The sequence below is a fragment of the Catharus ustulatus genome, chromosome 18, assembly GCF_009819885.2.
Source record: "Catharus ustulatus isolate bCatUst1 chromosome 18, bCatUst1.pri.v2, whole genome shotgun sequence".
Taxonomy (NCBI): Eukaryota; Metazoa; Chordata; class Aves; order Passeriformes; family Turdidae; genus Catharus; species Catharus ustulatus.
This window is the reverse complement of record NC_046238.1, coordinates 7,851,821-7,866,508: the sequence shown is the minus strand read 5'-3', so window position 1 is coordinate 7,866,508 and position 14,688 is coordinate 7,851,821. Positions and strand designations below refer to the sequence as shown.

Below are 14,688 nucleotides of genomic sequence, written 5' to 3'. Positions count from 1 at the left end.
AAATGAGGGATACAGCCCACTGCCTTGCTCTCTGTGTCCCTGCCATCTTTCAGAGAACAGCTTCTGTCACACTGGCCCTGTGGATTCCAATGACTGGAAGTTGAAAATAAAAAAAAAATGACTTGAATTCACACAATTAGGGGTGTGGGAGGGAGCAGAGGTGGGGCTCTGCAGGACAAAACTGCAGAGCTGTGATGGAACAGTGTTGGCCCTGCAGAGCTCTCACGATTCCCAGTCTGGCTGCTGACTCAACACTGGGCACTGGCCAAATGCTTGGGCCACTGCAGCACCCTGGGAACGAGCCAGAGCCAGTGTCCCCCAGCCTGGGAGTCAGACAGCAGCTGGGAGCACCAGCAGGCCAGAGGGTTGGATCCAGGTCCACGGCTGGAGAGCTTCACCCCAGCTTGGAGCAAAACTGAAAGGGTCACACTCAGCCTTCCTAGAAGGCAGGAAATTGCTCTTTCTTTTGTGTCCAATGTTATGGTGGGAAATGGTGAGCAAAGGGGCAGTGCAGAGGCAGTGCTTGGAAGGGCAGCAATCCCTCTACACTGCTGTGCACAGCAGTGATCCTCCAGGGACTGCACTGAGCTGGAACAGAACAGGAAAGTGAGCAGTTATCTCCACAGCCTGCTGCCCCTCAGATCAATCTGAAGCAAGGACTTGCTGAAATGGGAGCCCTTGCCACACCTCTGCTGCCTTCCCTGTAATCAAAAGCCCTTTCTTTCATATAATCTCCATTTTAATCTAGTACAAAACCAGCATTTTATACTTATGGATTAATAAAATTGCCTATCCCAGCTCTAGCAATGCTGTGAACTTGACTATTCAAAAGTGAGCTGAAGTATGAGTTAGGTAAAGGGGATCAATAACAATTTATCATGAAAGGGCAGTGTAGGAGAAACAAGAGGTTCTGATAAAACAGAAGAAATTCAGCTTTAGGAAAGTACCATCAAATCCCCTGTTCCAGTAATCAAACATGTTATTTCAAACTCAGACGTTTGCAAAACAAACCCCCCCTATTATTCTTTCAAATTAATTTGAACTTCCTATAATTTAACAAAGATGTAATCATATCCGCAGAGGTCCCAGAATTCCTTATGAACATCTTAAAAAGCAGGAATGAATCATTTCCTTGCACAACAATCAACTGTGCAATGCTGTGATCCTGGAAATAACAGTTGAACAGTCAAAGTCAAGCACTCAAAAGAAAATAAAAGCATTTAATGCAAAATATTTCCAAAAGTTTTTACAGCAATTTCCTATAAATGGAGTCTTTTCTTAAAGAATGAAACTACCAATACAAATGTATTGTTCCAAAGGTGATTACAAAACTTTCTCCTCAGCCACATGGGAGGTAGGGAGGGCATTTCTCTTATTTGAAAACACCTAAAATGAACTGAAAGTGATATTCAGTGATTGCCAGGACTAGCCTGCTGTGTCTAAGTGATGGTAACATACAGATTCTTTGGGATTAAAACTTAACAGGCTGATATATCTTTACCCCATAAGGCCTTTATTAAGATTCCTAATAATTTATGGGTATGTAATGGCAATATCTGAGATGCCTGTCAGCTACATTATGTGGTTTTTCCTAATGATGGGAAGCCTGACATCGGAGCAGACTATGGGGTGTGTTACTCTGCAAGGACCAGGCTTTAGGGACGGGTGTTAAAAAAAACAAACAAGAGAGTTGTTTCTATTCCTGCTCAGTTACTCAAGGCTGTAGTTTCTGGCACCTGAGGGCAGGTGTGAACTGGTGCATCCTGGCACCTCTGTCTGTCCAGAGGCTCAGGGAAGAGCAGCCACTGGGAGGAATAAGTGGTGCAGCTGCCCCAGGCTCCAATGCAGATTTGCAGTTTCCTGGGCTGTTGGAGGCTTTAACGGGTGCAGAGTGGGCTCATCTGCAGTGAGCAAGGCCTTCAGATGACAGGAGTCAGTCCAGACAAAATTGGTCCTTGTTGAGAACCAGCAGGAGGCAGCTGGAAGGTAAGGGCAGGACAGGCTGGAGCCCCTCCACAGAGCTCTCCAGCAGCACAGGAGCTTCCCAGCACATTAATTCATTCCCTGGCTTGGCACACTTGGCTGGTCTGGGAACGATTACCTGTAAAAGGAGTTCTTTCACCACTGAGCTGTTCACTGCAGTAGTGCCCTGCAAGGCTGGGCTCTGCCTGGTCTGCTGCCAGCCACGAAGAGAAAGGCTCCAGCTGATCCCCGGGGAGCTGGGCTGCCTGCTCCCTGCTTTGCAAAACAACAACAGAACAGCCTTCGAGGAAGATGCAGTGGGGGAATGTGCTCTCTAGAAAACAAAGCCACATTAATCAGCCTCAACAAAGCAGCAGTTTTCTCTGCTAGTGGAAGGGCAGGCTGGTGCCTTCCCTCCCCAGGACAGACTGTCTTTTGGGCTCTCTGGGGCCATGTGGGAGGCTCCTGTTTGCTCTGTGCTGCCCCAGTGCTGGGCTCCCCACGCTGCTACCAGGAGCTGAAGTCCCCAAAGCCTGTGCTCTTCTTCTCTTTCTTCACAGCTGTGCTGGTTGAGGGCCCATCATCCTCCACGCTGCGCTTCCTGCAGCCAGAAAGAAAACAGCTCTCAGAGAGTCTTTACTGCCAGTGGGACCAGGGCAGCTTGGATGCCTGTTCTCTCCCAGAACCAGCAATACTGGAGCCAGCCCATCCCTTGTCAGGGATGTACAAGCTCCATGCCAGCATGGGGACTGCTCCATGCCAAAAAGAGGGAGCATGAGTCCATGGGATGGTTTGGATCAGGCCTTCAACACTCCCAGGAATGTGTTCAAAGCACAGAAAGTTCTGCAGGCCAGAGCTGAAGATTTAACAGCTGTACCTTTTCAGCATGGTCAGGAAAACATGAGCCATGAGTTTTCCCCACAGCTCACCTGCACTTGTGGCAGCAAAAGGATTTATGGCAAATTAGGTATAAAGCAGCTGGGAGAGCTCTTCCAATATTTCCTGTTCCTTGAGCCCAGCCTGTTGCAGTTGCTGCTGCCTCTCTTGAGCAGAGCTTGCAACCCCAGGGAACGCTGTGCAGCCAGTGCACGTGCTGTGGTTTTTAGTCAGATATCAGCAGCTGATAGGGAGAACACAGAACCCTAAATCTGCCAATGACTGAAGGTCCTTTCTATACTACCTGGTCTTTTCCACAGAGTCACAACTGCTGGATTTCCTCTGTAAATAAGAGTGCAGCATGTCAGCAGTTTTAAGCTGAGCATACTATTTTAAGGGACACACAATATTCTGCAACTGAAAAAATTTACTGACACACTAAACTGACCTACCTGAGCTAACAGATTTCTGTTCTCACAGTTATGCAAATGCCTGTAAGTCACAGAGGCACACACAAGCTGATTAAATGGCTGCCTAGATCTGTGTATGCATAAATACAGGCCTTTATGTAGTAGACAGACAACAGCATTTTTGAAAATGCTTTTAGAGAAGTCTGCTAATAATCAAGTGGAAGGCATTTATATTAATTTTTCCAAAACACATGCTAAGCTGCTGCTCAGCCAGGATTTTGTGCTGTCCTTAGGAAAGAAAGCAGTGCTGCCAATCCTGACAGGGTACAAAGGGTGTCTGGGAGAGGCTGCTTTAGGATGAGCCTGTCCAACCAGCCAGGTACCCTGGAGCTACCCAGCTGTCCTGTGCTCCCACAGCAAGCCTGGGAACCTGCTCCCCTTTCCAGCCATTTCAAGTGTGCTGGTACAGCAGTTTGTGTGGCTGAACAGGGAACCAGAGCAGCAAACTGACAGGGGTCCAGGGCAGCTACTTTGTGCAGGGTAGAAGCTGCTAAAAGAGCAACATCTGTGGGATTATGGTCTTCAGAAATAGCTGTAGAAAAGGAAGAGGATAAAAGATGGTGTAGGAAGTGACACAGTACAGTTCCTCAAAGAATTCTGAGTTCTGGAAATATATCTACAGTTCTGAAGTCAGCAAATGCTTTTAAAGACCAACTTGGTCACGTTCAAGGGCTAAAAGAGAAGCTCAGTTAATATGTGACCTTGAAAAACAACATAAGTGAAGTAAACTCTTGACTGTTAGGACTACATGAGGGTGTCTTTGCTGGCCAAAACCAAACATCCGAGCAATGGCACTAGACAGGGCCAGCACCCAGCAGGAAAGGCACCTAAAATATTCAGCAAAAATCAGAAGGACAGGGAACTCACGCTGCAGCCATGTTGATGTATTTTCCAATCCCCTGCCGGTAAGTTTTAGGAGTCTGAACCTCTTTCTTTGGTGGGACCACTTCAGCCTTTATTTTGGCTGCCTCTTCTTCCTGCTGGAACTTCTCTCTTTCAGCAGCGACCTGTGGGAAGCAAAGGGTGCAATGTGTTGCAAGAGATGTGCAGAATAAGGAGAAAATGTCTACAATTCTTTGAAGCTTTAAAGCACTCTAAACCAGCAATCTGCATCACTGAGATTACAGGGCAGGCTTAGGAGACAGCCCTCAAGGGCCACTACAAACAGGCTGTCTGCAGCCATTACAGCAAGACTCCTTCTCACCTGCAGCTACCACATTTGGGGGCATTTGAAAGGAACCATCAGAAGCCTGATGGACTGGGTTACAAGAGTAACTCTCCACTGAAAGAGCGACCAGGATGATCCTGGCAAAAGGGCAATGCTGAATGGCAGCTGCTTAATCTTAGCTGGCAACCAGATGGGCCAGGGGGCTGCCCATGTGCAAAGAAAAGACATTGAGTTGCAAAGTTCTCCCCAGAAAAGCTCTGGCCTTTCAAAAAAAAACCTCAACCACCCAAACAACCTCACCTGTGCATCTGCCTCTTCATAGGGATCAACAAAAACGGTTGTTGTCTCAATTCTTATTTCCTCCTAGAAGCAGAAGAGCAGTCATTCCATTACTGATTAAGTTGTACCATCTCCCCCTGTTTTGGTTTCAAGCAGTGTCAGCAGCGTGACCAGCACTGCCATGGGAAGCCATTGCCCCCAGTGCTTCACAGATACCTTGGGACGGTCTGTTTTTGGGTCACTTTCCACATTCTCCATAGCAGTCAGAGTTTCAAAGCCACCAACCACCCTAAAAGAGGAAGGACATGTTATCCAGTTGTCACAACATACTCAAAATCTTCCTACACCCTTACCTTTAATATATCTCATTTATGCCCATTACTCTAGCAGATTTTTAAATCATCGTGTTTGGGAAGAGAGGAATCAGCAACTGTGTTTGGAAGACCTAAGATAATGCCATTCAGTGTGGAAGACAGGAATTTCTTCCTCAAATATGGGATTTGAATTTAAAATTAAACAAAACATGGAAAAGTCCAATACACAGAGGCAAAGCAAAGCCCAAAACCTGGAAGCCACACAAAGCAGCCAGAGGAAGAACAAGCCTTTTCTTCTTCTTTGTTTTCAAACTGAGACCTAAGAGATTTATCAGGAAGAGAATGATAACTACAGCAGCACAGGAGAGCAGTGGCAGAGCTGTCTGCACTAACACCACTGACACTGAAAGCACAGAATTCCTCCAGAAGAACATCATGAGCTCATGAGGGCTCTGGGAAGGCAGCAGAGCATCAAGTCACAGCCACAGGGTAAGGCCAGGACACTTCTCAAAGCAGTTCTCACACAGGAGGGCCTTAGATCCCTGGCATTTCACTTTTCAAGTCAACATATCTGAACACTTGCTTGAAAATGTTTAAGGCTGAAGGCTTTCTGGACTATTGCATGTTTATTTTTTAAAAAAGTGTGGAATGGTGGGAACATTCTAGAAAAGCATATTTAGAAAGGATAAATGGGGAAACCCAGATAATTATAAACCTGTCATCCTGTCATTTATCCCAGCAAAATAATGGAATAGCGGAGACAGGACATGATTAAGAAAGAAAGGAAATAAGTAACAGCAATCAACAAGGTTTTGTGGAAAACAGTGTCAAACAACCTTCTATCTTTGAGACAACAGATGTGGTTAACAGGGATAACAGTGTCCATGGAACAGACTTCTGGAAGGCGGCTGATATTTTGATTGAGGAACCAGAATGATATAAAGTGAATGCAGTACACATTAAATAAAAAATTGGCTGACAGGTGTCAAAATCTAATTTTAAACAGGAACCACTGAGTCAGTATGTTTTCAGAGGGGTCCTGCTGGGATCAGCTTTTGGTCCCAGGGTATTTAACACTTTTATCCACCTCATCATCCACAATTAAATTTGAAAACAGCTATTCTTAGAAGAGCAGTAAATAAAGAGGAAGACAGGCTGTTGATGCCAAGTGATCCAGATCCATTAGCAAAGCAGGCTGTTGCTGGACAACATCTGTTTTAATAGAGCCAAGCCACATGGCCAGGAACCAAAAATACAGCCCATATTAACAGCTGTGGGACAATGAGAAGCAGCTGTAATTCTCAAAAACACTGCTCCAGGAGCCAGGGGAGTTTGGGGCCAAAAGATCAGCAGCAGGGGCAGGAATTGGCCACTGAGGAGTCCAGGGCTGCCCATGGGACAGGGCAAGTCAAGAGCCAGCAATGCCCCAGCTTCCACTGAGGGAAAACTGTTTTGAAGCCTGATTGTCACTGGGACTGCAGCACCAGCACAGGGAGGCTGGCAAGGGATGGGCAGATGAAATGGGGGAATATCAAATTAAATGAAGCTGGTGGGGGAAAAGGATAGCAAACTGGTGGAGTGGAACATGTGGAGCATATTATCACCTAACTCTGCTTTCATATCAAAGAAATAAGCAATGCCTTGACCAAAACACATGATATTCACAGTCACCCTTATACACTTTATACTCTCCTACCAGGGTATTTCCCTCTCAAAGGCATCTGTTCAGTCCCAGCAGGGCAGAGTCTGCCCAGCCAGCACCAGGAGAGGCCTCTGACTCTCACCTGCCACAGTCTCAGCTGATCTAATGGAGAAATCCACTTCCTCCAGTGCCCCCAGTGCCCTCAGTGCCACCCCGTGGGCTGGGACAGGCTGTAACCACAACCAAAAGGACAGACCGCACCACAGAGAATAACTGAGACAGAGAGGGTGTTCTCACACCTGCCCCAGCACAGCTGTGCTTGCTCATGTTTCAGTGCTGCTCCAAAATATATTCCCAAGGGCCTGCTGATATTCTGTAATCAGGCTGTGACTTTTAGGTGCAATTAAAACCCATGGATGCAGGCTAGAACAGCCTCAGTCACTTGTGACTGGAGAGAGCAGACTGGGGGAGGCTGGACAGGGCATGAGGACCCTGTATGAACTTTGGAAAGTTCGTAACAAAAATTCAATTTTAAAATCTCTCTCCAGGCCAATACCAGATTCAGTTATAATACTGGTGATTAACACCCAGCTTGAGATATATTCACTGTATTTTAACTGCCCCAAAGGAAACTTCTGATTTAATATCGGAGGATTTTCTAGCCAACAGCTCACTCATTATCTGCTTGTATGTTTTCATTTAATTAGGTTTCTGATAATTTGAAATGGCCAGATCAGCTGTGCACTGGCAATCTCAGCTGAGTAATCCCTTAGCCCATAGCTAGACCTCCCACAATATTAGCCCTAATGCATTTTACTGATGCTACCAGATCTTCAGTTGCTCTGCTAATTAAACTTTATTGGTAATATTTTGTCACTTGTACATTTTGAAAGGCTGTGATAGACATGGCATTCACAGGTCATCAGTAAATGACCTAAATAGTCTATTTTGGCATGATTGTGAAGGGCTAAGGGGGAAGAAGACAAAGTTGTTATGCCTGCAGAGCATGTAATTCTCTTTTCTTCTTCACTTCTTGTCTCTCAAATGGAAAATTGCTTCCTTTTCTCTCCCTTGCATTCTCCAGCTTTCTGCACAGAGCATCTCTGTGTATTACACTGTCAGCACAGTCAGCTCTCAATGTATGTTTTTGTCTGTATAAAGACACTGCTGCAATACTGATTAAAAAAAAAAAACAACCTAATTTGAATACAAACCACCAGCTCAGAGGACAGAGGAACAGAAAATAATATTTGAGTCACTTTTGTTCAGGGAGCACTTGGGAGCTTTGTCAGGGTCAGGCCTGGCTGAGGCTGGTATCTCACCACTAAAAATTAACATCCAAAAAGGACAAGGTCTGACTGCAAACATCACCCATCCAGTAAAAACTGAACTGCACACTAACCTGGCAGAGCTGGATGCAAAAGAAATTGAATATTCCAAACTGTAAAGGCTTTTGCAAGCTTTCCTCTGATCTAAGAGAGACAAGGTACATGCAGGCCCTTGAAACATTATATGCTGTTATTGTCAAATCTCATGATGTTACATTGCAGCACTAAAATCAGTTTGATGTGTCAAAGCCCATGCACTGGCTTCCCTCACAGCAACTGCTCCTCACTGAATGAGGAAACCAACACACCAGAGAAGTTTTTGGAATTCTTTGCCTGCCCAACAACACACATTTTGGGTGAAGAAAAGAGCCCATACAAATGAAAAGACCATCAGATCAGTACATAAAAACATTTAAAAAATTCTCTAAAGAGCCACTATTTAATATTATTCTAATATTCAAGGAAATCTGTACATAATTTTCAGTAAAATAAAATACAGATTCCAAAAATTCAGACTCACATCCCTTTATACTCTACATGTGCTAAATGTGTGACACAGACAGTGACAGTTCACACTGTGTGTCTGGTCTTGTGCAATGTCACTTGTGCCAAGTTGGGAGCCAGCAGGGAAGGGAAGGGAGGGGAGAAGGGCATAAACAAGTTCAACCTTTTCCACTGCTTCTGGGTCTATTCCTTTTATAAGGTGTCACACATGCCTTTTTCCTAAACTGACTGAGGTTTAAAAAGGTGCTCAGATGACACCCTACAGTGAAAAGGGTGACACTTTCAAGACATCATTCACATCAGAACAACCAGTGAAGCTGAGAGTTTGCTGTGTGCTTCCAGTAGATGTTGAACAGAAAAATTATGATCTCAACTATATATTTAGCTCAGCAACCCTGAGACAGCTTGTATTTTTAGAGGAGCTTGATAAATGTTGCATTACATTTAAGCATGAACGACAAGGCAGGTACATTTAGGATTTTTTTTTTTTTTTCTGTTAGCAAAGGATTGAAAACAAAACGTGCCCTTACTCATGCAATTCTGTTTTCTTGAAAACTGGCTAAGTTAGCACTGGAAATCTTTGCATTTCACATTTAGATGTGTTATTAAAATCTTACTTCCAGTTAAGGCTCCTTTATGTAAACTAGTAACCTTGCTTCATAACCACTGCCAATGGCTTTGCATGATGCAGAAGTGAAACATCTGGAGCAGGCTCTGTCCATTTGCAATTTGCCAGTGAAGGTCTCACTGTACATTATTAGTGCTGCCCCAAAGAAAAATGCATCTCCCCTGCAGGCCCAGAGATATTCACACATGAACCTATCTCTCATACTTTTGTTTGGAAGAATTATAGGAATTCAGCCTTCTGCAAAGCTGGGGATGGCAGTAGGCCAACATGATAGAGTTTCCTGGTCAGAAGATGATACGAGAACAATGTCTGGACTTATTTTTTAAAAAAAAAAAAAAAAAAAAGCTTTAAACCACAAACAGAAACCAGAAATAAAAATTGCTCTTTTGTAAACACATTCTGCCCTGAAGGTTATTTTTAATAAAAGGAGAACATACACTTATATACACACACAGAGAGAACAACACACATGTGCACAAACACGTACACTCAGGACAAAATGTTTTCTATGCATACACCCAATCTGCAATGGAGTGAGCAATTCAAATGTGCAACAAGGATGCAGCCAAAACATCTCCATCTCTAGATAAGGGCTTAATCTAGCAGGCAAGACATGGTAATAAAAGGTGCTGAAAAAATAAAACAACATGGAGAACAAGCTTATTGAAACTAGACTCAACAGATGAACCTGGCACGAAAGGACTGCTCTGCCTTGGCACAGGTCCCTCTTCAGAGATCATACAACTGTTTTGGAAATGACAGCAGTGCTCATGCAGCTCCAACAGCCCAGTGCTCGTGTGCTGCAGGACCCCACAGCCATGGCTTCCACAGGGAGGCCTGGCTCGTTTCCCCACCTTGCTCTCTGTTCCTATCCTGGTGTCTGGGGAGCAGACTGCAGTGCAAAATTAGGTCAGCCTCCCTACACAGAATCAGCTCTTCTGCTGTCACACAATTTCTCTTATCTTCAGATGTACTAAAGCAGAAGAATCACAAGAACATGAGTTTTCCAGCTTAGAAGCAACTGGGATTCACTGATTCAAATCACACAGGGAATGCTGCAAGTGGAAACAGATTCCATTATATAACAGCACCTGCTAACTGAGTGATGCCTGGTAGTTGCTTTATGTAGCTAATTACTTTGGAGGACAAGAGTTACTTTCATTGTCCCAGCCTAGAGAATTGCAGCAGAAAGCATTAAACAGGTTAAGGAATACTTAACAGAGTGATACTGATCCAAGAGAAGAACTCTCTTCTAGAAAAGCATCTGGCAAGGGGAGAAGGGAAGAAAAGAGAAGAATAAGCTGAGTGCATGTCAGCTACTGACAGATGCCTCCAGTCTGACCAAGCCTGAGGTTTCCCAAACCATCTTGTCTCAGTTGCCACTTTGTTTTCTCAGCTCTTGACAAACACAAGCGATGCTCTAATAAACACACAGAACTGCTGCACAGATCATTTCCAGCTTTGCCATTTTGACCACAACACTTTTCTTTCTGCTCCCTTTATTGCCCTTCATTTTATCACATCACAAATCTGCAACATGCCCTCATTTTCAAGCCCACCATGCTCTGCTTGTCCTGAATCTCACACAAAATTCTGAAAGAATTTTTCTCCTTCTGTTGATCACTTTCCACTACTATTTTAAACATGCACTTTTTAATGTGTGCCTTTAGCTTTGGAGAAGGCTCCCAAAAATATTAATGAAACAATTTAGTTTTTTCCTGAGGCTTTCTTTTTTCTAAAGGTGGTGGAAGGTAGGCTGAAATGGGTCACTGTCACAGCTTCTCTGTATCTATATGCAATCTCTTTTCTACTTACACAGATCTCAGAAACTGAGATTATATTTCTATTTCTGCTTTTAAACAGATCAACAGGAGCTGTGAACCATTACAACAGAAAACATAACAACAACATGGATGGGATATGCTTACACCTAAATTTCACAAAGCACACCAAACAGGAACCTGAGCCTATCTGCTGTTTTAGCTGTAGTGTTCCTGTAGCTCCTGAAGGTCACAGCACAGCCAAGGCCCTGCTTAGAGCACAGGCAGGAGGGAGACCCCAGGCACAGAGCCCAAGGCAGCAGCAGGCAGGACCCTCCCCAGGCAGCAGCCCCCTGAAAATGCTTCTCATCCCCTCTGTGCAGAGCAAAGGCATGTCAGTTGGCTTACATTATCTCAGTTTCTAAATTAAACCTCTTACCAGCAAGCTAAAAGCCCACAAAAGCCACCAGTTGGTTTTCATGTTAATTACATCATTCTCTAAGTCAGAAGAAATAGTAATTACTAGAAATGGTAATTACCAATTTAATCTAGGCAGCTCTGTTGGAGCAGGAAATCCATGCAGTCTGCACAACACCTCCAAGGGAAGGCATTCTTCTCTCACTCTCTGCTTTTGCTCCCCAGCCATGCCAGTTTATCTCCTTTCTTTTCAATATCTGCATCCTCATCACTGCCATGGTGAGCAGCACAATCATGATGAGCCCTTCCCTGTCCTCCAGCCACCTCATTCTCCTGAGATGTGAACATTGCAGTGCACCAAGGCAGACACACGTCACCTCTTCACTGTCCCACTGCCCAGGGGTGGGCATTAATAGATTCTCCTACATAAAAAACTGTGTTTCAGACCAGTGGGGACATGAATAAAATGAATTTCCAGAAAAGGAACTTTTCAATGTTGCATCCCACACAGGACCAAAGAAATAAAGAAAGGAGAAGGGAATGGTTGCCCTTTCAGTCTTTTTTGTTCTCCTAAGTAAGGAAAGCCTGCTGAAAAGTTCTATACTAATTACAAACAGGTCAAACTGTACTCTCCAAGATAGCTGTGTGACACTAACATGAACCAGTGTCACACAGAAGTGGCTGAGAGTACAGTTCAGATCCAAGTATTTAGGTTTTTATATTCACTGAAATAAGTAATCCTCAAATCCATAAGAAGGATTTTGTAAGAAGGATATTTACTGGCCAACAGGCCAGTAAGCATCCAGTTAACAATACAATTAAACATTGATAGAAACAAAGAATCCTGATATCATGGGTTCATTCTGCTCTTAAACCTAGATGTTATTCCTAGATATGCTTCTCAGATATTATTGTGCTATAATCAGTTTAGATATAGTCACCAAATCCTGGAAACACCCAGGATCTAAAATAGCAAACTGAAGCTGGAGTCCTACTAGAGGTACAATCTCTGTCATCTTCTGGTTTTTATGACTTTTAAAAACAATGCAGGTAAAAACAGCTGATGGATTTTGATGACAAACTATAGATCTTAAGACCTACATACATCAACCTTTTATTATTAAATTTGTAGGTAAATTGAACTATTCAATAATTCAATTTGTAGATTAATACAGACTGATTGGGATACATATATCCCAGCATCTTGATTTTTGCTTTCTTTGAATTGATCTTCATTTACATACAAGAGAGATCACAGTAAAATTTCCCTGCTTTGTGTTCATATGAAGATGTCACTCAGTTTTTATGCAGGAAGCCAAATATGATTCTAAACCAATACTTTTTATGAACTTTGTCCATTGTATTTCAGCTAAAAATATAAGCAGCACCACTTCTTCATTCTGACACCTAAGCTCAGATTACAGTTACAGTAATGACAATTCACAAATTAAGACAGTCTTTGCTAAAACTGCAAAAATCTCTGCCATATATGCTTAACCAGATTTACCTGGACTAAGTAATTCCTCTCCGAAAGGCAACATACAGTGTGAAACACTATCTCAGCTATTTCACTTACAAGGTACTTGAGATATTCAGCACAGTGCAAAGGCTTTGGGGAGCACACTCCCTGCACCACAGAAAGCTCAGCTTCTCTCCAAATTCTTTCCTGGTGAATTCTGGTAAAACTGGAGCATACTGGGGAAGCCCAGCAAACACAGGATGGGCTGGAGGGCTACACAGGATGCTCACTGAGGCCAGGCTGCACCAGAACTGAAGATCAGGCACATTTTCAGCTGAGCTGTCTTAGCACAGACATTATTTGATGAGGTGGCAAGCTTTGGTTAACAGCATTACTGTAGGGGATTTGAAGGGGTTTTTGCAAGGTGGACTCAAATTGAAGCTTAAGTGAGATAGTCCTAAGATCCAGATAAGGTAACTCCTCCAAGAATTACTGACTCTCAGCTTTTAGTATTAGAATTTGCTTTATTTATCTGCTTTAATGAAAGGACAAGGGAACTTGGAATTTTTCTACAACAAACCTAAGAAAGAAAAAAGAAATACATTTCCAAGAGTGCAATTACTGAAGAATCAGTATTGGAACTAACAGCACTAACAGCCATTAAAAGGAAGCAGTTTCTGCCTCAAAAACTTGCAGGCAGGGGAGATGGATTAAATATATCACTTTCACTGTACAGCACAATTGCATGCCATTCAATCAAAGTAAACAGCACATGGTTCTATTTTCCATTGCTGACTTCCAAATGAATAAAACCATGAAAAGAACAAAACCCCAAATCTACAAGTAAAAAAGATTGTAAGATTCTCAGCAACTCCCAAAGGCAGCAGGTTAGCAACATTTCCACTCCTGCCATGCACAAGGGATGTCTGAGAACAGCTCTGCTTGGATAAATACCAAGTACCTGCAGCAGAGGAAGCAAAGAGCAAACCCTAACAAAGATTTTGTATCTTCTTCAATAAATCCTTAATCTTTATCATGTGAAGACTTCACTGGAAAGGCTTTCAGAAGAGACCTCCCTGTAAGGAATTAAGTTCTCTCACTGTCTGTGCATTGGTAGTATCTTTATATATGTGTACATATATATACAGACTTTATACCAGTGATAACTGTCAGGAATAAATGAGAAGAAGAATAAAATAAAAAATAATAAGATGGGCCAAAAGACCTCATCTATGCAGAAACTCTATGCCATGATGAAGATCAGTCCTGTCATGACTAATTTTTCAGTTGATGGCTCATAAGAGGATGAAGGAAGTATTGAAGAGCTAATCTCTTGTGTCCCAGCAATTAACATGCACAAATATTAACACGGTTCATTACATGATGATGATTAGTCTGCTCATGACTCCTGGAGGGCCACCCACAGAAGGGAAGTGAGGCAACTTACAGTGATGGAAGGAGGAAAAAAAGGCAGGGTCTGCTGACTGGCATTGGTGCAATGCTGCCCACCTATTCATGACCAGGAGAACTGGATTGTGAGCTGGGATTCTGTTCCAGTTCAATAACAAGAGCCACTAGATTCTTCTCTTTAGGCTTCAGACACACAAGGGAGAATGTCTGCTATGCTGCTGCCCAAAATATCCTTCACTTACCTTCCAAAAACTGTGTGCTTCTTGTCCAGATACGCACAAGAGCGGAATGTGATGAAGCTAGAAAGAATAAAGATATAATAGTTACCACATTCCTAACAAAAACTCAACAACAGCAGTAATGCTTAAAAACACAAAATGTCTGCAAAAGCTTTCAGAGAGAAACCAAGCCCCTCTCCCTCTCTGGCTCCTCTCTGGAAGGCCTGTGGACCAAACATCCTTTAACTCCTCA

General features: G+C 43.3%; 1 protein-coding gene across 1 annotated transcript in view; it reads right to left on the bottom strand.

Annotated features, from left to right (window-relative positions):
• Positions 1–1,192: 1,192 nt before the first annotated feature.
• The window catches only part of PPIL2 (peptidylprolyl isomerase like 2), a 67,029-nt gene continuing 53,533 nt past the window's right edge, over positions 1,193–14,688 (bottom strand). The window contains exons 16-20 of the mRNA XM_033075941.1: positions 14,460–14,516; positions 4,972–5,044; positions 4,777–4,839; positions 4,176–4,315; positions 1,193–2,563 (exon numbers count right to left, since the gene is read on the bottom strand). Coding sequence (XP_032931832.1) covers positions 2,470–2,563; positions 4,176–4,315; positions 4,777–4,839; positions 4,972–5,044; positions 14,460–14,516 — 427 coding nt within the window. The 3' untranslated portion in view covers positions 1,193–2,469. The remainder of the gene's footprint in view (positions 2,564–4,175; positions 4,316–4,776; positions 4,840–4,971; positions 5,045–14,459; positions 14,517–14,688) is intronic.